General features: G+C 47.1%; 1 protein-coding gene across 8 annotated transcripts in view; it reads left to right on the top strand.

Annotated features, from left to right (window-relative positions):
- Positions 1 to 26,136, top strand: part of LOC147030657 (CTD small phosphatase-like protein 3) — a 126,320-nt gene that overhangs the window by 70,535 nt on the left and 29,649 nt on the right. For 7 of the 8 annotated variants that reach the window (XM_085874898.1, XM_085874897.1, XM_085874894.1 and 4 more), the window contains 3 exons: positions 14,328 to 14,430; positions 16,970 to 17,056; positions 24,619 to 24,681. In XM_085874898.1, coding sequence (XP_085731024.1) covers positions 14,328 to 14,430; positions 16,970 to 17,056; positions 24,619 to 24,681 — 253 coding nt within the window. The remainder of the gene's footprint in view (positions 1 to 14,327; positions 14,431 to 16,969; positions 17,057 to 24,618; positions 24,682 to 26,136) is intronic. The other variant, XM_085874901.1, reaches the window with a different exon arrangement.

Genomic DNA, 26,136 nt, shown 5'->3' with positions numbered 1-26,136 from the left:
ACTTCTTCTTCCTCTTAACTTCCTCCTCGTCTTCCTCGATTTCTTTTTTTTTTCTACACTTCCATGACCTAATCTGTTGAACTCTCTCATACATTAATATTAACAACAAAAACGATCTTATAATGCTTCATCTTCCTCTCTCACACATGTGGTACTCTTTACTGTTTCACAATGCACTACTCTTCTGCTATTTTAACAGACTGCTCTCATTTCGACCTCTCCTTCATTCCTTGCCTAAAAAATCCAACTATTACAGCGCTTCTTCTCTCCATGCTCTGAATTCGCCTTCATTGCATCCATCAAGAATTGTGTTAAATCGTATCTCTGACCTAAAACTTTTAAAAACCACAGTTTGCCATGGATGCTAAGCTTTCCATCAACCATTCTTTTTTCCAACTTCAGTGCCAACTCACCCCCCTCACCCCTCACTCTCACTCTCAAAGCAACCATCCCACTCTTCTCCCTCCAAGCCTCCCTCTCACCTCTTTCAAAAATTCCCCCTCACCTTTCTCCCACCTTTCATCCCCCTCACTCTTCCTTCTCTAAGTTGCCCCCCTCTCATCCACCAACCTGCCTCCCTCCACTGCCCTCTCACCTCCATCTCTTCACTCCACCTCCTCAAATCCTCAACTGCCATCTTCCTTGTCTCTTGTCCCCCCTCTCTCCACAGCACCACAGAGCCTTTTCTCCTCCTCATTCGGCCCCCTCCCTCGCTATTCTGCAATACCCCACACTCCTTCAGCAACCCTCCTTACCTCCCCCCTCGTCCCTCGTCCGACCCTCCCCCGCCCCTCCACCTCCTGCACCAAAGCCTCCTCCCCTACCTCTTCATTAAAAGTGTGGACCTCAAATATCCGGGGCCTTCGCTCAAACCTTTCAGATCTTTCCATGCAGGTTTCCACTGACAAACCAGACATTATCTGCCTAACAGAAACTTTCCTCTCCCAAGGCGTGTCTGACTCCCAAGTATCTCTCCCTGGTTACTCCCTCTTACGGTATGACAGACCTGAGCCTCGTCCTGGTGGAGGTGTTGCTCTCTTCATCAAAGACTCTATTCCTCACTCTCCCTGCACTGCTCTCACTCCCCCACACCCCCAGGAATACCTCTGGCTTCGGCTTCCCCTCCACTCCCACCTCATGTTTATATGTGTACTGTACCGTCCACCGAACAGTGATGACTCCATCTACACCTCACTCTCCGAAAACATGGACCATCTTCTATCTTCTCATCCAAACTCTCTCTTCCTCTTTTGTGGCGACTTCAATTGTCATCACGCCAGTTGGCTAGGTGTGGGTACCTCTCTCACCTGCCATGGGACATCAGCAAAAGCTTTCTGTGACTCATTGGGACTGACTCAATCGGTCCACTTCCCGACCCGGATCTCAACCAATGGTACTCCATCTCTTCTGGATCTGATTTTGACAAATTTCCCTGACAATATCTGCTGCTCTTCCTTCGCTCCAATTGGTTCTTCTGACCACGTCCTTATTAAAGTGGACATCTCTCTGGCTGTTATCAGAGAACCACCTCACCGCCGTCGAGTCTGGCATTTCACTCAAGCCGACTGGCAGGGTCTCCGAGCAGCCATCAAACTTACAGACTGGTCTCCTATCACTACTTTCTCAAACATCAACTCATCCTGGGAATTCTTTCAAAGAAACTTGCTCTCCCTCATGCACAGATTTATCCCCTCTCGTGTTCAGTTGTCTTACCCTTCCTCCCGCCCTTGGTTTACTGAAGCTTGTGGCGAGGCAGTTGTCCTGAAACAACTTGCCTTTGCCTCATGGAAAGCAAACCCAACTGAGGAGCAATCTCAGTTCTTTCCACAAAGCTCGGAACAAGTGTGTAGCTACCCTCAGGAGAGCCAGAAAACAACATCTTTCTCATCTCAAGTCTGAACTCTCAAACCTCTCTCCCTCCTCAAAATCCTGGTGGCGTTTAATCAAATCTGTTTCTGGTGTATGTTCCCCCTCCATCCCCTCCCTTACCTCAAATGGCCGCACTGCTGATTCCACACGTGATAAAGCTGAATGTCTAAACTCGGTGTTTGCAGCTAAATCTTGTGTCCCAAACCCATCACTATCTCTACCCACTTTACCCAGTCGCACCCAACTGTCCCTGGACTCTGTATCCTTTTCTCCTGACAAGGTGGAGAGCTTGCTTTCAAACCTCGAGTCAGATTCTGCAACCGGTCCAGACGGCATCAGCCCACGTGTCCTCAAAGCCTGCTCTTCTGCTCTTGCTCACCCTCTCTCTGTTCTATTCACCCTCTCATTTTCCCAAGGTCATCTGCCATCTGCTTGGAAATCTGCTAACATCACTGCCCTGCATAAAAAAGGTGCAAAACAGATCCCTGTAACTACAGACCAATCAGCCTTCTCCCAATCATCAGCAAGGTTATGGAATCCATCATCGCTTCCAGACATGAAATCCTTCCTCTTCTCCAATGGCTTGATTTCCAATCATCAATTTGGTTTCAGACCAGGTCACTCTACCCTAGATATGCTGCTACTGCTCTCCCATCCAATGGATGGAGGTCCTCAATGCCAGACAGGAAATCCGAGCCGTATCCCTGGACATATCACGTGCTTTTGACACAGTCTGGCACCCTGCCTACTCACCAAACTCTCTGCCCATGGTATTCAAGGCCATCTCCACTCATGGCTCGCAGACTTCCTCTCCTGTCGCAGTCAACGTGTGGCCCTAAATGGAGTTCTTTCATCCCCTCTTCCTGTGCAGGCTGGAGTTCCTCAAGGTAGCGTTCTGGGCCCTGTTCTTTTCTGGTTTTCATCAATGATCTCTCGGACTCTCTGGAAAATCCTCTATTTCTCTTTGCCGATGACTCAACCCTCTGCCGTACCATCTGTCATCCCTCAGACCGGCAAGCAGCAGCTTCTTCGCTCACTGCAGATCTGGATAAAATCACAAACTGGTCCAACACGTGGAACATGTCTTTCAATCAGACAAATCTCACACTCTCACTATGTCTCTTCGAAAGGACCGTTTACAAAACCCCCCCATCCACTTTCTCAACAATCCTCTGGAAGAAGTCTTTTCTTTCAAGCTTCTGGGTCTCACTATCTGCCATGACCTTTCCTGGGAAAGTCACATTTCCAACCTTGCCTCCAAAAGCCAGTCGCCGACTAGAGAATCCTCCGTCGTGCAAAGTCCTTCCTCGGCCCTCTTGAGCTCCTGACCACTTACAAAGCTTTTGTCCGTAGCCTGATGGAGTACTGCTCTCCCCCTCTGGGCTGGTGCTCCTGCCTCCCACCTTTCTCGACTTCACGCTGTCGAAACCAGGGCTTTTAAGATCATTGGCATCTCCCGCAATGAAGCTGAGTCTTTGGGCCTCTCACTCAATCACCGCAGGTTGGTCGGTGGTCTTTCTGTCTTCTACCGACTCCTCTCCAGCCTTGCCCCCCTGCTCTCTCTGCGATTTGTCCCAACCACATTTCCACAGGGCGCTCAATGTCCGCCAACAACCCCCTTCTGGTAAAACTACCAAAATCACGAATCACTGCTCATCTTCACTCTTTCATTCCTCTTTTTCCCCGCCTTTGGAATAAACTTCCTCACTCTATTCTTTCCCATTCTTCCCTTCAGGCTTTCAAAACAGCTGTTCACCACCACCTCTTATCTTCCCCATCCAAATCCTCGATCTTTTCTACCCCGATAATCCACCCAAGCCCACTTCCTTCAATTCTCCTGCTTTCCTTCCTGAAAGTCCCTTTAATGTCCATCTTCCCTACTCGCCATGTTCCCCGTCCCATCCCCATCCCTCTCCCTTCCACAGTTCACCTGTGTCTGTTCCCCAATGTTTTGTCCCTTCCACTCCCGCCCCTCTTGTCTCATGCCTCCTTGCTGTGAGTTGTGTGTTAGCTCTCATACGAGCCTCGACCAAGGTATACAAAAAAAAAAAAAAAAAAAAAAAAAAAAAAAAAAAGGGGGCCCCGTTCCCACCCCATTTCCAGGCAGTGCCAGCGAGGCCCGTGGAGTCGGGGCGCCACCGCCATTTTGCGGCTCATCACCAGACGGGTAGGCTCGACGCGGTCTCGGCCCCAGGCCCGTCTGCCCCCCTCATCGTTGAGGGTGGTCCCTTTTTCTTTTGCTTTGAGTATATGTGTTGTCGGCGCCGTCTGTGAAGTAAAACTGTATAAGTGTTGCCGTGTGCTCAGTAGTCGGTAGTAGATCTGCATTGTGTTTCTCTTTTACATTTGCTTTTTGTGCAGAATTGTCGTGTCACTTTTACATTTGCTTTTTGTGCAGAATTGTCGTGTCACTTTTACATTTGCTTTTTGTGCAGAATTGTCGTGTCACTTTTACATTTGCTTTTTGTGCAGAATTGTCGTGTCACTTTTACATTTGCTTTTTGTGCAGAATTGTCGTGTCACTTTTACATTTGCTTTTGGTGTATAATTGTATATGTGTGCTTTCCGTTTGCCGCGGAATAAATGTGCTTTATGTTGAACTGTTTTTCCCGTTTTGCTTCGTCTTTTCTCTAATTGAATCTCCATCTTACTTCACGTAAAGGGTTGGTCGTGGGCTAAATACGCCCGATAATTAATCGAACCGTCGAGGTTGACGATAACACCGCTCGGTTATCCCGATAGTACGGAACGGGTCGCTTAAAGTGGCCCGTGTCCGAAGTCGACCTGCGGCGAGGTGCGATCGCCCGGTCTACCCTCCGTGTGGGTACTTAGGTAGGTCGAATTTGGCGAGCAACCCTATCCCACGCGGGGGGCCGATTGGCACGATCGTGGTGAGGCCGAAAGGCCCACCCGTGACTAGTTCCCGGCGTTAGTCCGAGAGGGTCACGACGGGATTGTCCGTCCGGTGGGCGACGTGCCGCGATTCGAGTTACGTGGCCGCTCGCACGCCGGCGGGCGCGAATCCGCAACAATATATATATATATATATATATATATATATATATATATATATATATATATATATATATATATATATATATATATATATATATATATATATATATATATATATATCCAGCAAAACAGCCCAAGCTCACAGGCTGTTGATCACTTACAAGACAGTTTTCAAATGTAGAAATTGCAAGACTACATAACCAATACCTAGATGTTATTGGAGACGTAACTGCATTCTCGTGATGAAACAAAATGAACACCTTTCTTTAACGAGAACAGCACTCGATCGAGCACAGACTGCCACCAGGCTGAACAATTTATGTTTTTTATTTCACTGTTAGGCGAGATCAACATCCGGACCTGAACCAAAATCTAATAAATTTGTCCGTGTTACACACCCTACTGGTCCACAAAGTTTTCTCCAAATCGTCCAGAGCTTTCAGAGATATTGTGCGATATATATATATATATATATTATATATATATATATATATATATATATATATATATATATATATATATATATATATATATTATATATATATATATTGTTGCGGTATTCGCGCCCGCCGGCGTGCTGACGGCCACGTAACTCGAATCGCGGCACGTCGCCCACCGGACGGACAATCCAGTCGTGACCCTCTCGGACTAACGCCGGGAACCAGTCACGGGTGGACCTTTCGGTCTCACCGCGATCGAGCCAATCAGCCCCCGCGTGGGATAGGGTTGCTCGCCGACCCGACCTACCTAAGTACCCACGCGGAGGGTAGACCGGGCGATCGCACCTCGCCGCAGGTCGACTTCGGACACGGGCCACTGAAGCGACCCGTTCCGTACTATCAGAATAACCGAGCGGTGTTATCGTCGACCTCGACGGTTCGATTAATTATCGGGCGTATTCAGCCCACTACCAACCCTTTACGTGAAGCAAGATGGGGATTCAATGGGAGAAATGACGAAGCGAAGCGGGAGAACAGTTCAATAATAAAGCACATTTATTCGCGGCACACGGGAAGCACACATATTCAATTCCACCAAAAGCACACAGAAAAGAAAAACACAATTCAATTTACACAAAAAGCAAAAGAGAAACACAATGCAGAGCTAATACCGACTACCGAGCACACGGCAACACTTATACAATTCTACTTCACAGACGGCGCCGACAACACATACCCAAAACCAAGGAAAAGAAATACCCTCAAGGATGAGGCGGGCCTGAGGCCGAGACCGGGTCGCGCCTACCCGTCTGGTGATGAGACGCGGAGCGGCGATGGCGCCCCAACCCCGCGGGCCTCGCGGGCGGTGTCTGGTAGGGGGTGGGAAAGGGGCCCCCTTGGTCGCACTATCTCAGCGCGGGGGGAAACAGGAGGGGGTTGCTGATGCTCGGGGTATAGAGGATCTTTATTATCCCTGGTGTGCGTCTCCACCTCGGCCAGGTCGCGCTGTCGGCCTCCCTCGGGTGCAGCTCCCTGCACGACGCGAGCACCCCCTCGTCTGGTGTCGCCGCCTTTCCACAGCTCGTCCCCTCCGTTCCGACTCCAACGCACACGACGAGCAGCTCCACCGCCCGCGAAGTCTTGACCCTCTGCTTCCGACTCTCCTACTCTCCGCCTCTGGACTCTCCGACTCTCCTACTCTCCGCCTCTCCGCCTCTGGACTCTCCGACTCCTCTCCTCTGGACTCTCCGACACTTTCGACCCTTCTTTGGACTCTCCTCCTCTCGACTCTCCGACTTTCTTTTCTCGACTCTCCTTTTTTGACTGACGAACACGGTCCTTTTATCCACCCGTAGCTTCGGCCTTTACCCCCTCCCCTTGACCTTTCACCTCGCCCCCCACTGGCCCGAGAAAAAGTGGGCGTGAAGGCTTTTTGATCCACAAATTTGCATATATCGATCGTCCTGGAGGCGGGGCCAAATCGCCCCTCGCTCACCGATTGGACGGCAAAAAGTGGGCGTGTGTCGTTTTTGATCCGTTTTTGAAGCACAAAATCCGTGATTTTGTACACGCTGTTCGACGCGCGCCCTGCACGAGTCCAACACCGGTACCCACAGCAGGGCAAGAACGGTGGCGATGCTACGGTTGCGAGGTGTGACGTGAAGGTCGTGGCGGTTGTGGTGAAGCGGTGTTGTGGTTGGTGGTTGATGTTGTGGTTGTGGTGGTAATCATGGCGGTTGGTCCAAAATAAAGATAGTAAAAGAAAAACGGCTATCCTGAAGAGTCGCAGCATGCATAAATGACATGTATTCCCACTAGACAACGGGTTTGGGCCTAACTACACATGTACTTACCGAGATACCTCACCTAAGGGACCTGAATGGTGGTTTGCGAATCTGGTAACCACAACACTACCCCCTCCCCTTTTTACAGACTCGTCCCGAGTCGTCAAATTTTCGTGTGCCATCATGTGTAGTTTTCCCCTAGTACATTTTACCTACGGATCCCTGAGTGCGACATTCATGGTATTCGTGTCCCCAAAATAAATAACCTGAGGGCTGCGTAACTATCTAAACAAACTCACTCACACGGACGACTTAAATAAAATTGCCGGCGCTAAGACATACATGCCGGGGGCGCACTCATATTTACAGTACATCTTAACCTTAACTTACAAATTTTACACTAAACCATGGCCCAGGATCATTGAACTCTGCAAAAGAAAGCAGTTAGCAGGGAGCCAGGCTGCCCACATGCAGTCTCTGGCTCAAACGATGCAGGTGACAGGGAACGTGGCTGGCTGCTCACACGCAGTCCAAGGCCTTCCCTTTTGAACTGAACGCAGTGAACCACAACGGTGCATGGGCTGCACAAACGCAGTCTCCGTGCCAGCTCAAGTGGCACACGCAATGAGCACAACGGATGTATGGATGGACAAAAACACGGTGCACGGGCCGCCACTGCAGGCCCGTGTTGTAGCTGCCAACAGGGCAGTTCTCGCAGCTTGCAAACTGTTGCCTTGCGGATCCTGGCGCACATGGAAATGAACAGGGGGGGGGGGCAAAGCAAAAATTGAACGGGGCTGGTGAACGTGGGCAGTGGGCATGGCATGGCAAAGGCAGCAGGCAAACACAGCCCGCAGAAGAAGGCCGCTGCAGGCAAACACAGCCCGCAGAAGAAGACCGTTGCAGGCAAACACAGCCGGCAGATGAACTGGCCGGCACAGGCCTTGAAGCAAAACACGGCCAGCCGATGGCACAGGCCTTGCTGCAAAACAACAGCTGCCGATGAAGTTGGCCGGCCTCCGCCTCGAAGAAAAACACGGCCAGCCGATGAAGTTGGCCAGCCTTTGCCGTTCAGTGGAGGTTGGTGGAGGGAGTGCGGTGGTGCTGGCCACTTGGAAGGCGGGCTCGGACCTACCTACCTGTCTCCCTCCCACCTATCGCCTTTGCCTGTCACTGTACATACCCACTCCCTTAATTTGTCCAAACCCCAATTTAGCCCCAACTTTATTTATTTATTTATTTTTACTTCCCCACTATAAAACGTCCCCTAACCCCCTTTATCGTCCTTGTTCGGCTAACCTATCCTGTCACCTAGCCTACTCCCAACCCCTACGTTCCCTTCCCATGGGGGAACAAGGGAGAGCTAACGTCCTGTGTCGAGGCCCAACGAAGCCTCAGAATGGCCTCCCCAGAGTTCGGCGATCTTTAACCAAAGTGGGTCCAGCGGCCCACAACGACAGCGAGGGGATGGATGGTGCGGAGGGGTACATCTCCTAATCTACCCTAACCATTTAACTGTTAAACTACCCCGGGGCTTTCAACAAGCGCCTCTCGCTTAAACTATTGGTTCTAACAACCCAGATTCCCGTCGCCTGTGTTGGTGTCCTCACAATTTCGGGCCTCGCCCCCCAATTTTCTCTCCGTGCCCTCACACGGTCTCCTGGCTGGGACACGTGGCTCCCTTTGGCAGGCACGACCCTCTGCCGATTCTCCCGCTATGGCACCCCCGGGCACTACACTGCCTCCGAGCCTACCAGCTCCCTAACACCGGGGAGTGCCCCCCATGGCACCTCCCCTGAAACGCACACGTGGCAGGCCGGCCTCCCGGGCCCCTTTCCGAGGGTCACCCGTGCCCACAACACTGCCCACGCGGCTAATGGCGCCCCGGGCCCCCGCACCAAGCAGGCGCACCCGTGCCCACTACTCTATCCCGGCCCCCCATGGGCCCTTGGCCTACCGTGGCCGACTAGCCTGGTGCCCGGGGTACCCACTCAGCGATGCTCACCTTTCGCAGCCACGCTCCCAAGCCCGTCAACAGGGCTCCTGCACCCCTCCAAATGGGTCTCGAGCCTACTTTCCCACCAACAACAAAACGACCTCCATTTTTCAATTTGACTAACCCAGCTAACTCAATCTACACTGACCCCGGGGTCCCTTGGGCGGGAGTCACTCCTCCCCCCAATCACTCATCGCACCATGCATTCCCCATTCGCACCATACACACAGACCCGCTGGCCTCACTCACTCACCAAGCACATGCCTCACAACTCACCAACTCTTCAACACACACGCCACTGAACTCTGCCATCCTCCTATCTACATCCCCTAACTAACTCGTGCTCCCACGTCGTCCCTTAAACTACAGCACGTTCCATTTAACCTACGTAGCTAAGCTACGTCCCCTCTACACATTCATAAGTCTGTCCATGTCTCCTAATCTCTTTAATCAATTTCCCCACCTAAATCTGGCTACAATCCCTCTAACTAATCCATTCCACGGACTCCATGAGGACTTACCCCTGCCCCATGAAGTCGGTCTAACTAAGCTAACCCTTCCCCCTAACTAGTTTCCATCCTGTGCCCAGGTAAGGGGGTCTTCCACCCCTTGCCCAGGAATCCTGTACACCCGAAAGTGAGGCTTGCTTTTTTTTTTTTTTTTCCATGCGCAGCACCTGCGCGGCAACTCAGAGCTCGCGCACTTTGCACCTGCCCGTGACGTCATGCAGCTGCATGTGTTCCTCGTCCCTCCTTGGACGGTACCATCCGGCAGAGATACCCCTCCTGCCGGATTCCAACCCCACGTGCAGCCATGACGTCACCGTGCGCAGAAAAAAAAACCAAGCCCCACGTCTCGAGGGGTTCCCCACGCGAACACATGTGCTTTGCCCGTTGGAGCTTAACACACACGATCGCGTGGAGAACCCGTCCAGTCCAAATCCGTTATCCTGCCTAAACTTTGTCCGTCCGCGGGATCGGCAAATCCACCGCGTGCGTTTCCGGACCGGGACTTCACTCTCGCAAGCGAGCACGTGGTGGTCTCGTGCGTTGCACAGCACGAACCGCGTGCTCACTGCTGGGTGAACCCGGCACGGTCCCCGAAACAACTACAGCCGCTACTCGGCTTTCTCTCCTCTGTCGCCGTCTCCGTCTCCATTCCACACACGCATACCTGCGTGTCACGACGCTCACAGTCCATTCCATCACATTCACACCGGGAGATGCGGCTGCGTGCTCCCGCATGCCAACCGACATCTCCCTCACATACCGCTCTCTCACACACACGGTCTCCCTTGCACACAGCGACCTTGCACACGGCCGTTCACTCACGCGTGCGGGGGCACTCACCCGCGGTACCTCACTCATACACACGGCGACACTCAAACACGCGGTCTCTTCCACACACCGTGCCCCACTCATACACGTGGGGGCACTCAACCACGGTGCCTCATCCACACACTGTGCCTCACCCACACACGCGGGGGCACTAACCCGCGGTGCCTCACTCACACTGGCCGTTTCATTCACACACGTGGGGGCACTAACCCGCGGTGCCTCATTCACACACACGGCGACACTCACACACGGTGCCTCATCCACACACAGCGTGCTGGGAAGCACGTACCCTGGCACCATCGCCACCACACCACTCACACACGGGGTCGCTTCCACACACGGGGACGCACTCACACCTTGCACCACACACACAGGGACAACCACACTGGGGATTCGTGTCCCCACAAGGGTCTCCGGGGCCTCTATACCCCCCAAGCTCTCCGTGCACCCGTCCACAGCACCCGTCCTCTCAACCTCGCAAAGCACGACCGAACTCACCTGGTCGTGACTCGCCTCAAGGGGGCAGACTCCCTCCCCTTGTTCCTGGAGGAGGCCATCCAGCTGCTCGCACCGGGTCCCTGCACGCTCCGCGAGCTCACCCCCATTGTCCTCCACTACCTCCGTGTGTGTGTGTGCGTCACTTACCCCGTCTTCCTCGTGTAGTCTTTCCTCTATTTTTTCTATCTCCCGTGTCTCTGCCAACTCTTCACCCTTTACCTCCCTTGTCTCAACTATTATTTCCTTTGTCACGGCCTTCATGCCCGCCTGCAGGAATCGGCCCATGTTCTGCGTCTCACCCCGGAACTTTTTCATTTCCTCCTTCATGTTTGCTTCCATTCCGTTTATTTGCTTGTTCATTTCGTTTTTCATTTCATTTGTATTTGTATCCATCTTTTCGTTCATGCCTTTCATTTCGTTTGTATTTGTATCCATCGTCGTTTTCACTTCATTCATTTGCTTGTTCATGTCTTTCATTTCGTTTTTATTTGTATCCATCTTTTCGTTCATGCCTTTCATTTCGTTTTTTATTTCATTTGTCATTGCCGCCAGCATGGCGCATAGCTGGGCCACGTCGGGTGCGCTTGAGTGAGCCGTTTCGGCAGGGGTTGGGGAAGGGTCTTGGTGGAGAGGGGGGGGGAGGTGTCATACACCGCGGCTGCTGCCGCACCCACCTCGGGCCCTGGGTTCAGTTGGGCGAGTCCGTGTTCCTGCACAATCAACATTTCCTGCTCGGGGATTCCATCCTGGACCATGGATCCTACACATTCTACATCCATTTCTAATACCCCCGGCTCCCGCTCGCCTTGAGACGCCATCTTGCTTCTCGTGAAGGGTTAATTTGCTCGCTCGTAATTTGGAGGGAATCGGGGGTCGCTTCTCTCACCCCTGGACCGATTCCCGTGAATTTAGCCGGAGACAGGAGAGCCCGTTTTCCTGTTCTCCGATACCAGTGCCGCGAGGAGGGCGATGAGTTTATATCGCACGACCTGACACCAGTGTTGCGGTATTCGCGCCCGCCGGCGTGCTGACGGCCACGTAACTCGAATCGCGGCACGTCGCCCACCGGACGGACAATCCAGTCGTGACCCTCTCGGACTAACGCCGGGAACCAGTCACAGGTGGACCTTTCGGTCTCACCGCGATCGAGCCAATCAGCCCCCGCGTGGGATAGGGTTGCTCGCCGACCCGACCTACCTAAGTACCCACGCGGAGGGTAGACCGGGCGATCGCACCTCGCCGCAGGTCGACTTCGGACACGGGCCACTTAAGCGACCCGTTCCGTACTATCAGAATAACCGAGCGGTGTTATCGTCGACCTCGACGGTTCGATTAATTATCGGGCGTATTCAGCCCACTACCAACCCTTTACGTGAAGCAAGATGGGGATTCAATGGGAGAAATGACGAAGCGAAGCGGGAGAACAGTTCAATAATAAAGCACATTTATTCGCGGCACACGGGAAGCACACATATTCAATTCCACCAAAAGCACACAGAAAAGAAAAACACAATTCAATTTACACAAAAAGCAAAAGAGAAACACAATGCAGAGCTAATACCGACTACCGAGCACACGGCAACACTTATACAATTCTACTTCACAGACGGCGCCGACAACACATACCCAAAACCAAGGAAAAGAAATACCCTCAAGGATGAGGCGGGCCTGAGGCCGAGACCGGGTCGCGCCTACCCGTCTGGTGATGAGACGCGGAGCGGCGATGGCGCCCCAACCCCGCGGGCCTCGCGGGCGGTGTCTGGTAGGGGGTGGGAAAGGGGCCCCCTTGGTCGCACTATCTCAGCGCGGGGGGAAACAGGAGGGGGTTGCTGATGCTCGGGGTATAGAGGATCTTTATTATCCCTGGTGTGCGTCTCCACCTCGGCCAGGTCGCGCTGTCGGCCTCCCTCGGGTGCAGCTCCCTGCACGACGCGAGCACCCCCTCGTCTGGTGTCGCCGCCTTTCCACAGCTCGTCCCCTCCGTTCCGACTCCAACGCACACGACGAGCAGCTCCACCGCCCGCGAAGTCTTGACCCTCTGCTTCCGACTCTCCTACTCTCCGCCTCTGGACTCTCCGACTCTCCTACTCTCCGCCTCTCCGCCTCTGGACTCTCCGACTCCTCTCCTCTGGACTCTCCGACACTTTCGACCCTTCTTTGGACTCTCCTCCTCTCGACTCTCCGACTTTCTTTTCTCGACTCTCCTTTTTTGACTGACGAACACGGTCCTTTTATCCCCCCGTAGCTTCGCCTTTGACCCCCTCCCTTTGACCTTTCACCTCGCTCCCCATTGGCCCGAGAAAAAGTGGGCGTGAAGGCTTTTTGATCCACAAATTTGCATATATCGATCGTCCTGGAGGCGGGGCCAAATCGCCCCTCGCTCACCGATTGGACGGCAAAAAGTGGGCGTGTGTCGTTTTTGATCCGTTTTTGAAGCACAAAATCCGTGATTTTGTACACGCTGTTCGACGCGCGCCCTGCACGAGTCCAACACCGGTACCCACAGCGGGGCAAGAACGGTGGCGATGCTACGGTTGCGAGGTGTGACGTGAAGGTCGTGGCGGTTGTGGTGAAGCGGCATTGTGGTTGGTGGTTGATGTTGTGGTTGTGGTGGTAATCATGGCGGTTGGTCCAAAATAAAGATAGTAAAAGAAAAACGGCTATCCTGAAGAGTCGCAGCACGCATAAATGACATGTATTCCCACTAGACAACGGGTTTGGGCCTAACTACACATGTACTTACCGAGATACCTCACCTAAGGGACCTGAATGGTGGTTTGCGAATCTGGTAACCACAACAATATATATATATATATATATATATATATATATATATATATATATATATATATATATATATATATATATATATATATATATATATATATATATATATATATATATATATACACATACATGATTTTTATCCCGATCTCTCAATGGTGAAGAATCACTTTACAAATTATAGTATCCGTATCTTCACCAAAATTTCAGTTCGCCCTTGTCACACATCCAACCTGTTCACCAAGTTGTTTTTGTCCCCCGCCAACCAACGAAGTTAGCGGGGGATATAGAAATGGGTTCGTCCGTCCGTCCCTCCATCACATTTCGTTTCCAGAGCTTAACTACAAATCCCCTCAAGATATATTTCCGAAATTTGGTACACATATCAAGCAAGTGGTGAACTGGTGCATTTTGATATTTAGAGATTTCCCCCAAAAAAATTTCTGTCACTTTCCATGGAAACAAGTTGGGTATTAAGAAATAATTGATTGACGTTAACCTTTACTCATCTTGAGTAAAGAGATACTGTTGAGTATCTCAAAAGTTGAACATGACTTAAATGGACATTTAAAAGATGCTCGACATGTTTCCTTCCCATTTGTAGGTATGACTTCATTAAGAACATTCCTCCACTGAATAGGCAAAGAATACCTGCACTACCGCTGAAGACCCGCCGAACACCTATCTACAGCCTCGTTCTCGACCTTGTGAGTTTGGTTCCCAAGTTTCTCAAAATAAGAACTGATATTTCATGAAATGTTGCCGGGTTCTCCCATATTTTCAAGAAAAATGGCCTCTTCAAATTTGGGCAAGTGAATCGTAAATACATTTTTTGTTTGAATATTCATATTCCTTCACATTTTTTATGCCTTCACTGATAGTCACCAGAGGCATTATGTTTTCAGGTTGCCCGGCCGGCTGTCCGTCTGTGATCGGTTTTCATTACCACGATAACTTATGAACGACTGAAGGGATCTAATGGTGCAGAATCACTGAAAAAATTCTCAGATCCAGATCCGAATTCGGATCATCACCAAAATCTAATAATTTCGTCCTTGTCACATATCCAAGCTCTCCGCAGAATTTTGTCCAAATCCGTCCACAACGTTTTGAGATATTTTGTTCACAAACAAACACAGACAGACAGAGGTAATAACCTCCATCCACCTTCGGTGGTGGAGGTAATCACATTAAAACTGAAACAATTATTATTACAAATCAGGATCTGAATCCTGGCAAGGAACAGCGCTGTGGGGTCGATCTTATGATTGCTGATCTTGATCAGGACTCTTCTTGGCATTCGCCTGACAAGTCTTCTTGAAGAATTGTTCAAGGGAGAGTAATTCGCAGCCATTATTAAATTTTCTTCATAAAGTTCCCTGTAGCATTGCATTCCCTGACTGAAGACCCTTGCAACATTGAGGCTCCTTTCCACATTTGGGTCATCTTCTTGCATGATGTTTGTCACTGCATTGATGTGTTTGAAGCTCTCCGAAAGCCTTTTGGTCAACAAAGCTTTCGGGGGCACTTTTTTGACGGTCCCAGATGCATCTTCAGCAACTATTTGCTCTCCTCGGTGCATTAAGTCCTCATTGGAGAGCTCCTCTCCATGGGATTCAAGCAAACCATCAACGTCCTCATTCTCCTATTCCTTGAACTCCAGTTGTCTGCCCATTTCAACAACGTTTTCAATGACATCTTGAATCGCCTCTCGTGGGAGCGAGGAACACAATCAGACCAGAGTTTTGTCCACACACTGTTGAGGTTTGCAGACGTAACTTCCTTCCAAGACTCGTTGATGTTCTTGATTGCATTAAATATGTTGTGCCCCTTCCAGAACCCTTTAACATTTCAAAATGTCCAATTTCATTTGAGGGAGGTTGAGTCATAATGTATGAGCCTAAAACGGAAACAAGTGTGTTGAGAAACAGCGTATGGCGAGTTATTACTGTATGTATAATGATGCAAAGATGAACTGTTTAGATCGAGGTCAAAGGTCAGAGATCCCGTTCGGTAAAAATTCTGCTGCTGTGCTAATTTGTGAACCATTGATGAGATTTTGACCAAACTTGGCATAAGTATATATTATGATGCAAATTGAACCGATTAGATTATCACATCAAGAGGTCAAATGTCAAAGGTCATATCAGGTACAAATGTTGGTATTGAGGTAGGGATTTGAATTTAATTAAGTTCATGTACCATGATACATATTTACCAATTAGATATTGAGGTCAAATGGTCTTCAGGTTTTAGGTCAAAGTTAGCTTAAGCAAAGGCTCAATGTGGGCGAAGGCATATTGGTCGACGTTGTGACGTCGAATTATGTTGTTTGTTTTTCTTTTCTCTCTTCCTTTTATCATATCGTCTTGACACTGATTTTTACATTGATGCTGATAGGCTGGTACGGTAGTTTGTGTCAGTGTTGAGTGTAACTCACAGGGATAGTGTAACCCCTTGCTGCGGGGAGTGGGCTAACCCCGTGCTACAGTAAAATGTTCATGGAGTTTGTTTAATTCCTGGTGTTGGCTTAGCGGTTTGGGTGGTGGCTTGGGACCCTATGGTCCTGAGTTCAAGCCCTGTTGGCTGCTGAATTAACACCAGGGGGTTGACTCAGCCTGTCATCCTTCTGAGGTCTGTGAAATAAGTACCAGAAGAGCAGCCAAAAAAGGCTGCATACGAAGGGAAGGGGTATCAACGGATTGATTAAATCTGGTATTGGTGTGGTGCAGGCATGATGGGCCGAATGGCCTCCTGCACCTTAATTCCTTGTAAATCCTTGAGTCGTGAGCTGTACTTGTCATGGCTCTTGTGTCACAGTTCTTACCCTTGTGTCATGGGTGAAGAAACTTGCCTTGCCATTAGAAGTGAATGAGCACAAGCAGTTTCTCTCTTTGATGCACCGACTTATAATTGTTGTCACCTTGCTCCTTAGAATGGTTGGCACAAAAATCAAACTTGACTATATAGCTTTTGTTAAATGCAGCAAACATTTATAAGCAAACGATGTTGCATTGGGTTAATTTTTTGTACTAAATCCTGGGTCATGGAAAGCGAGGTGATTGAGCTTAAAAAGGCAACATATTGACAATGGGGCCACAGTTGGATACAAGTAAGAGAAAGAACAAAGAGGAGGAAAATGAGATAATGTGGAGGAAACTTATCTTTTCAAAATCTCAATTAAAGGAACACTTTGTACAAAACCCTTTGTATTATTGTTATGCTTATTTTCATTTCTGGCTTTAGGATGAGACACTTGTCCACTGTAGCCTCATGCCACTGCAAGATGCAAGCTTCAGCTTTGAGGTGCCTTTCCACGATGTCACATACAAGGTGCGATCCGCGGATTGATTGATGTGCACGCACATAATCCTGGCCGTCAAAATCCAGCAAAATAGTTGCACATCCAATCGCAAGTTGTAGCAGCAGCATCCAATTTGAATTTCCAGATGGCTTGCAGTTGTCAATGTCATCACTCGGTGTAATGTGATGTAATTAATTTTCATTACACGTCTGCACCCTTTTTAAATGGTTAATATGAACATGATACTGGAAGTGCTGAAAAGAAATGAAACATTACGGAGTACTAGAATCACCATTTAATTGAAATTGATACTTATGAAGTTGTGAATTGAAAAAAAATCGTATAGTGTATGGATTTACAGAATGTGCAGGACAAGATCGGCTTTTGATTATTTCCCCACCCCATTGCCCCCTTTGTTTTTTTTTTTTTTGTGTGTGCATAATATATTGATGGCCCTTCCTGCCATGTTCGTAATGCAAGTGAAACACGCACATTGTGGAGATTTGTGACGGCTTTTTATTACCCTCGTCGAAGGAGAGGGTGTTCCATTTGGGTCCGTTTGTCTGTCTCTGCCTGTCTTGTTTGTTTGTTTGTCCGCACAGAACTTTCGTGTTTTTCTCTGCAATCGCTTGTCAGATTGAGACAAAATTTTCACCATCGGAGCGACTACTTGTGCAGAATGTTTTTATTGATAATTATGACATATTGATAATTTATGATAATTATGACATAAAGCCTGTTGTTGGCTTAGTGGTTAGGGTGGCGGCTTGGGATCCCAGGGTCCTGAGTTCAAGCCCCGTTGGCTGCTGAATTAACACCAGGGGGTTGACTCAGCCTGTCATCCTTCCGAGGTCGGCGAAATGAGTGCCAGTGTACTGGTCCCGGTGTACTGGTCCCGGTTAGAATAGGTGTACCATATCCCTGTGTGTCGTAAGAGGCGACCAGGGTTGGCGTCAGGAAGGGCATCCGGCCATAAAACATTGCCTCAAGAAAAAGCCAAACCCCTGCACAGCAGGGAAAAATGGCTGTAAAAACGTTTTTTTTTTTTTTTTTTATGACATGGGTCACGTGGTATGGCAGCCATATAGGAAAAGCATAAAAATTTGCACATGGCAAGTACTCATCATGGGGAATAAGTATGATTTTTATTTAATTATTTTGCTTGTTTTTATTTTTTATGACATAATTGCATATGTAGAATGCTACATCGAATCAGTATGAAAATTGAGGGTCATGTGGATCCACTGTGGATAAAATGGTTCACAGAAGAAAATAAAACTTGACGTCATCAGTCACGTGATTTAGCAGCCATATTATTTTAAAAACAAAATCTTCTTCTCTGAAGTGGCTGAACAGATCGAGGTGAAACTTTACAAGTCTGGCTGCCTATCCATGAGGAACAAAAGGTTCACATATATGTCATAGATCACATGTTTTGGCAGCCATGTTGGATTTACCCTAAAAACCTACAAAAGAAAATCTCCAGAACGGCTGGGCAGATTGAGAGGAACTTCACATAAATGTTCCCCAAGCCGTGGGTGTACAATTTTGTGAAGGAATAATTGATAGGTCACACAGTTTGGCAGCCATATTGGATTGAAGAAAATATTGAATCGTGTTTTCTCCTGAAACACTTAATCAATCAACATGAAATTTCACAGTTATGATCTAGTAGTGATGGGAATACATGTTTTGAATTTCAACTTGATCGGATGCATGATCTGGCAGCCATAATTATTTATTTATTTATTTATTTATTATCATTATTTTTTTCAATTTCGGATCACTTCGCTGTGCCTGGATGGGTTTGAGGGTAGATTGGTAGCAACTGAAATGTGAATCTTATCCAGGTTCCTCCTGATGGCTTCATCTTTGCTTTTTGCTTGTTTGGGTTTCTTCGGATTTCTCCAATGCAGGACTGTACCTATTTGATCTTCCATTTGATTTGAATTGAATTTATTTTAATCCCATTTTCAATTCGTTTGAATAATAATATTTTTTTTTAGTCATGGTTTTGGGTCAAGTGTCCAATCAAAGCAGCACGCCTTGGTACTTGGTCATCACTGCCGGTATTTATAAAGTGGCAGTTCTAATTATGTCTCTTATTAACCTCCGCCATCGAAGATCGGAGGTTACTGTTTTCACCCCTTTCTATTTGTTTGTTTTTTTGTGAACAGTATTACAGAAAAACTCCACGACGGATTTTGACGAAACTTGGTGGGGGGATTATGTATGGTCCAAGGATCATGCCATTAGATTTTGGATTTGGCCCAAAATCCAATATGGCCGCTATGGCGGCCATTTTGAAAAAAATATTTGAATTTTTTTTTTTTTTGCATTTCTACCCCCCCCCCCAAAAAAAAATTGTTAGAAAAAATTTTCCAACTTTTTTTTTCAACAAAATTTCAATTTTTTTTGACATTTCTACATGTTATAAGTGATTTCCAACAAAAAAAAACATGCCAAAATTATAATTGCGGCTGATTTTGGAACTTCAGGTGGATATACCCACGTAAAATCGATTTCTGTCTCAAGGAATCTAGTTATGACGAATGAATTGAGGATGTAAAAGTTAAAAGTAAAAGGGAAAGTTGCAAACTATAACTCTGTGAGCACTGTTGACGTCAAATTGAATGAATAGGATATCAGGTTCACTTGAGTGACCTATCAGTATTGGCGGCGGAGGTTTTGCACTCTACCGAGTACTCCCCCTCTAGTTAATTATGTAACACACCAGTTCACAAACACCATACAAAACAAGTTCTGGTGAGGGTCTGTGATCTTTTTTTGCTCTTTTTCTTGTTTATTAATTTATTTATTCCATATGTCACATTCCAGAGATGGGAAAGATTTCTGGTGGTGTGTGGTTAAAATGATATGGATGAATATCAAATAGAGGTACTCCTTATGCTCAGAGCAAATCGACCAAAAGATAGTTATTTGTTTGTTCCCTTTATAAAGAGGTGATCCCGTTCTGTGGGGTCACATCTTCATAAGGGGAGGTGAATGAGTGTCTTCATTTCAGAGTGGCTCCAAAGCTGCTCAACATAGAAAGGAAGTGAATACCCAGATGGACAACTCTTGCATAGGGGAGTGACAGAGGTTCTTTTGTGGGGGCAGAGGCATAAGGTGAGGAGGAGTGGGGAGGTAGAAAGGGCCAATGGGGAAACATGATAACTGCCTGACCTCGAGAATAATTAAATTTGTCCTTTATTTACAACCCCATGCCCTGCTGCTGGTGTGTTTCCCTGCTTTCCACTGTGTTAGAGTGTTCTGTTCTATGTTCCAGCTCTTGCACGAGCTTTGACTTTGTGTGCAACAAATGAAAAGAATAAGAAGCTTGAGAAGCTATATAATTAAATAACTTGAGCCCAATTTATGCAAGGCTGTTTAACAGTTAGACTGTGTAGGATGCTAATCGAGCTACAATCACCCGTTCACAGTTGGTGCTGAAGAGTGATTGATTATCCAATGCAGATCAAAACCTAATCACAAGCATTTAAATAACAAATAAACTCTTGCACATCGACGAGGGCATGCTGTGTGCTTAAGACAACGAAGCAAGCAAGCATTGTATGGCTTGTAATTTGTACTTTACTTGGGATGTTTGCTTGAATAAGCTCAAGAGGCAGAACAGGATAGGAATTGGGCAGTGGAGAGGATATTGGTGTGTTGGAAAACCCTTGGATAGAGATATTTGTTTAAGGTAAGTCAGTCGGTCCAAAAAACAGTGCAATTGCTCTAGAAAGGGGATCAAGAAGGTGCTAATGTGCATTGAGGATCTTCAAGGATAGATGGAATCCTCTGGAGATGTATGACAATATCAAATTTGTTCTGTAGGTTAGGGTTAGGGCAGGATGCAATGTCCCCTGTAGATTAGGGCAGGATTAAAAAATACTTTATAGGCCTGGTTTCAACCTGTTAATGAGTGCAAATTTTGATGTGGTCAAGCCACCTCCATTAGGCATCAGATATGAAGCTTGTGGCCATGTTTCTTAGAATCGTGCATTTGGTTCAAGCGATAATGACCGGTGTTTACTGACTGACTTGACTGACTTACCTACAGACACTGCTCAATCGCATCAGCTCACTGGACTCAAGTCCAGGTAAGCTAAAAATGTGGGGATATTGTAATCTGCTCCATCTGTCTGTTGCTCACACTATCTCTTCATAAACGGTTGTGCAGAAATTCCCCAAACTTGGTAGTTTCGATCACCACATGGCAAGAAGGTGCGAGAGCAGTATCACTTTTGGCCCCGTCCCCTGTGATCCTGTGTGGGGTCAAAAGGTCAAACACCAAAAAATGCAATTGCAGGCACTTTTTGTTGTTTTTTATTGTGTACATAGTCGAGGCTCGTGGAAGAGCTAGTACACTGAACAGATCAGGATGTAACAGACAAAAACAGGATGCAAAACACGCATGCATGGAAAAGGAAACTCTAAGGAGGAAAAAAAACTGAAAATTCAGAGGGATTTGGGTGGAGTTTATTAACGAGGGTAGAAAAGATCATGTTTTTGGATTGGGGATGATGTGAGATGGTGGTGAACAGCTGTTTTGAAGACCTGGAGGGAAGAATGAGATTTAAGAGGATGTGGAAGTTGATTCAACAGACAGGAAAAAAGAGGAACAAATTGGTGGAGGTGAGCACTGACCCTGGATTTGGGTAGTTTTACCAGGAGGGGGTTGATTGTGGACCGTGGGAGCCCTGCATAAACCTCTGTGGGGGCAGGGGGAGGATGGGGAAAAGTACAGAAAGGCAGAGGACAGAGAGACAACAAACCTATCTGTGATGGCTTTGTGATAAGCCCATTGACTCAGCTTCAGCGCTGCAGATTCCAATGATCTTTAAGGTCTTGGTTTCCACAGCGCCAAGTTGAGCAAGATGTGAGGCATGAAAGCCAGCCCAAAGGGGTGAACAGCACTCCATGATGTTGCGGATGAAGGCCTTGTAGATGGATAGGAGTTCAGGTGTCCCAAGGAAGGACTTTGCATGATGGAGGATGCCCAATATGTGGCTGACTTTGGAGGCCAATGTTGAAATGTGATTTGTCCAAGATAAGTCATGGCTGGTGGTGAGACCCAAGAGTTTGAATGACCAAACATCCTCAAGAGGATTGTTCAGAATGTAGATGTTGTGGGGGTGTGGGGGGGGATTGTGTCACCACAACAGACTCTGCTCATGAGAAGCTCGTGGTTTGAGAAGGCTGCAGCCTGCCTGTCTGAAGGATGAGAGATATCATGGCAGAGGGTGGAGTCATGAGGAAATGGATGAAGAGGATTTTCCAGAGTCAGAGAGATTATTGATGAAGATCAGGAATAGGGCTGGGCTAAGAACACTGCCTTGTGGCACTCCAGCCTTGACAGGAAGAGGAGATTAAAGGATTCCGTTGAGTGCTATATGTTGACTGCGGGAGTAGAGGAAGTCGGTGAGTTGTGTGTAGTTTGCCTTTGATGCCATAGGCACATAGTTTGGAGAGCAATGTGGGATACCAGATTGTATCAAAAGCAAGGGATATGTCCAGAGAGACGACCCTGAACTCATGTCTGACATTGAGGGCCTCCATCCATTGTTGGGTGAGTGAAAGCAGCATGTCCAAGGTGGAGTGACCTGGTCTGAAACCAAATTGGTGATTTGAGATGAGGTTGTTAGAGAAAGGGAAGGTTTTCATATCAGCTGTAATGATCGATTCCATGACATTGCTGATGATTGCAAGTAAGCTGATAGGTCTGTAGCTGAGCGGATCAGTTTTTGCACTTTTTCATGTAGTGCTTTGATGTTGACAGATTTCCAAGTAGATGGAAGATGACTGAGTACAAATGCCAGGGAGAATAGTTGGAGAGAGGATGTGCAAAACCAGCAGAACAGGTTTTTAGGACACGTGAGCTGATGCCAACCGGTCCATTAACAGTCAGAATCTTATCTAGTGTTGGCACAAAATTCTCTACCTTCTCAGGTACAATAGACACTGGGTCCAGGAGCAGTTGGGTATGACAGGGAAGGATGCGTAACGAGAGTAAGGGGTTGGGGACACAAGTTTGGAAGCAAACGCAGAATTGAGGCATTCGCCTTTCTCACGAGTGGAGTCTGTTGTGCCATTTAAAGAGAGGGAAGGGATGTAAGGGGAGTATACACCAGAGACAGATTTCGCAAGGCAACACCAGGTTTTAGAGGGAGACAACTTTGAAAGTTCATTCTTGAGGTTGGACAGATGTTGTTTTCTGGCTCTCCGAAAAGTGAGCACACACTTCTTGTGGACTTTTTGGAATGCACCAAGTTTGCCTTCCAAGAAGAGAAGGCAATTTGTTTCAGTGAAACTGCCTCACCACAGGATTCAGTGCAGCATGGGAGGGAATAAGGGTAGGATAATTGAAGACTAGATGGAATGAATCTGTGCCTGAGAGAGAGCAGGAGGATTCTGTGTAAGAATTCCCAGGCTGAGTTAACATAGGGGCAGTATATGTGGGAGACCAGTCCTGAAGAGAGATGGCTGCTTGTGGTTCCTATCAATCTGCGTGAGTGAAATTCCAGACTCGCCAGCATTGAGGTGGTTCTCTGAAAATAACCAGAGATGTTCACTTTCACAAGCATATGACCAGATGAACCAATTGGAGCAAAGGAAGAGCAGGAGACATTTGCAGGAAAGTTAATCATGAATGAGACCTTTTTTGTATGGAACTTTTTTTTAAATATGCAATCAACTTTGCAGTTTCCATGAAATATGTAATGATATATGGGATTTGTCCTCCGGTTCATGCCCCAAGGTGTGGGGACTTAGGGTCACAGTGGACAAAACCTTTTCTTTTTTTTTTAAACTCCAAATTTCCATTTGGTCATTACTGGTGGAACTTTTTGCCATATTTCAACCTTGCTTTGGGTGGGAAGCATGGGGATTTGCAATTCCACACCATCGACTTTGCTCGATGCCTGGTGTTGGTTTAATGGTTACAGTGATGGGCTTGGAATCCTAGAACGCTGAGTTCAAATCGCACTCTGCTGTTGAATGAATACCAGGTGTGGTTGACTCTTCCTGGAATCCATCCGAAGTCGTCAGAATGAGTGCCAGCATGTTGGTATACTGTGTTGGAGTGGCGACCCGTCCAGGTTTGTGTCCAAGGGCCAAGGAGACTGCTTCAGCAGCACCAATACTTTGCACAGAGTATGGTCCCAATGGATAGATGGACTTTGCTCTAGTTTCATTTTGTTCCATGTCATATGGGCAATTACCGTATAAACAAAAAGCATGGCATTTTTTTCACACTGACCTGTACGTAATAAGCGATTTAATCACTTTCATAAAATCTTTTTTAAATTTTTATTTTGGTCCCTCCATTATCAGCGTATTGTTTCTGTTTGCTTATTTAACCTCATTTTGTCATTTACTTGTGCTATTAATCTGATGCTTAGCTACTTTGGTTCACTCGCAGTGAACCCAAGCAGCAACTTGCTGGAACCTTGAGGGGGTGTCACCTTTGGAATGTTTGATATCTCTGACTTTCCGGGAAGAATTTGGGGTTTCACGTCGGCAAAATTGCAATTTAAAAGTCACGTGCAAACTCTTCATTTTGTAAAAACATATACTTCTCCTCCAGGTTTATGTACGCCTGAGACCTCACTCCAAGGACTTTCTCGAAAAGATGTCGGTGATTTACGAGGTCAGTCGTCATACACCTAGTCTTCAGGAATAAATCAAGTTGAAAGTTAATTGGTTGGTTTTGGATGTATTTGATGGAGATGCTGGAAGCAGCGCCAGGCCATTGTGCCCAACTCGTTTCAGTGTATGCATTCTGTCATTGCATGTACTGCACAAAGAGGTAGCTTTACAGTATTTCCCCACACACAAAACATTTCTTTCATAAGGAATCTGAAAGCATTAATATTGATTTGCTCGTTTTCCAAAAAGTTATTTTTAAATGATTTGCTGAGCTCCCAAAATGAAATGCAATGTCAGAATAAGTCACATTTAGCGGCCTTATTAGGTGGATCAAAACATTCCATTATTTTGGGATAGTGTTGAAATGAGAGCAGATCCGAAAATCGGAGATCCCCGATATCTGTTTGAAATGTGGAGGACTGTTTAACCTCGTAACTTTTTTTTTTCTTTAATGAAAAACGGCCCGATTTTAATCATTTTGTTTCAAAAATAAATATGCTGTTTTTGATTAACTTTGGAAATTTTATTATAAAAAGCATTCAAGAACATTCATTACTTGATGTGATCTTTTCATGCATATATACATGTTGTTGGATTTTCATTATATTTCTCTAGAATACTGTTTTTAATATGTGGTTAGTAATTGTATAGTGCATACTATATAGGATATCGAGGGCTGGAAGGATAGCTTCGAGGTATGCACACTCACGTTTGAGCTGTCTCGTCTCAGTTTGAGTCTTGACCCAACTATAAACTGTTACCCTGGTGTTTCATATGTAGGGTGAGGCATCAATGTGTGCACCATCCATCGGAAGGACGTTAATCCCGAGGACCCGTCTGCCGGCACTGGTTGTTGGTAAACGTTACAGATACCACAGTGTCTTACGAAATGGGGGCGACACCCTGAACAAATGACAAATTCCTGCCCTGACTGCTGGAAAGGCGACGTGACAAAAATTTGCAAAATCTGTACTTTCCTATTTCATGGTGCAAAGGTAGCTATCGTGATAGAAGCTATCGGTTTAGGTAATGCAAGACATTTGAATTCCTGACTTTTGTAGTCTTATTTCTTGTGATAATTTCAGATTTTCTAATGCAGTTCCTTTTCATGCATAATTAATGTGCTTGCATAAGTGAAAAAAATCAAGGGCATGCTACTAATGGAGCTCATATGTTTATAGCACTGATGATCGATGCATGCTTGCAAGACCACTTGTAAAAATGCAAGTTTGAGATATTCTTGCTTGACTCTAGTATGAACAAAGACAACTGCCGTAGGGGAATAAGGGTCACAAAATATTGATTTACCTCCACCTCAAAGTACACCGATTTTCAAACATGCCAAAATGAAACTGAGAACGCGCTTTTTCAGAATCTGCGAGCAACTTTTTGATCGGAGTTCGCATTCTCGAGTTACAGGGGTGAGGGAGGGGGAGGAAAGGGTCAGTGTTTTTCC

The sequence above is a fragment of the Eptatretus burgeri genome, chromosome 3, assembly GCF_056783735.1.
Source record: "Eptatretus burgeri isolate ZD-2024b chromosome 3, Ebu_testis_v1, whole genome shotgun sequence".
In the NCBI taxonomy this organism is placed as follows: domain Eukaryota; kingdom Metazoa; phylum Chordata; class Myxini; order Myxiniformes; family Myxinidae; genus Eptatretus; species Eptatretus burgeri.
Note: the sequence above shows the minus strand (reverse complement) of the source record. Positions and strands in the feature narration are given on the sequence as shown.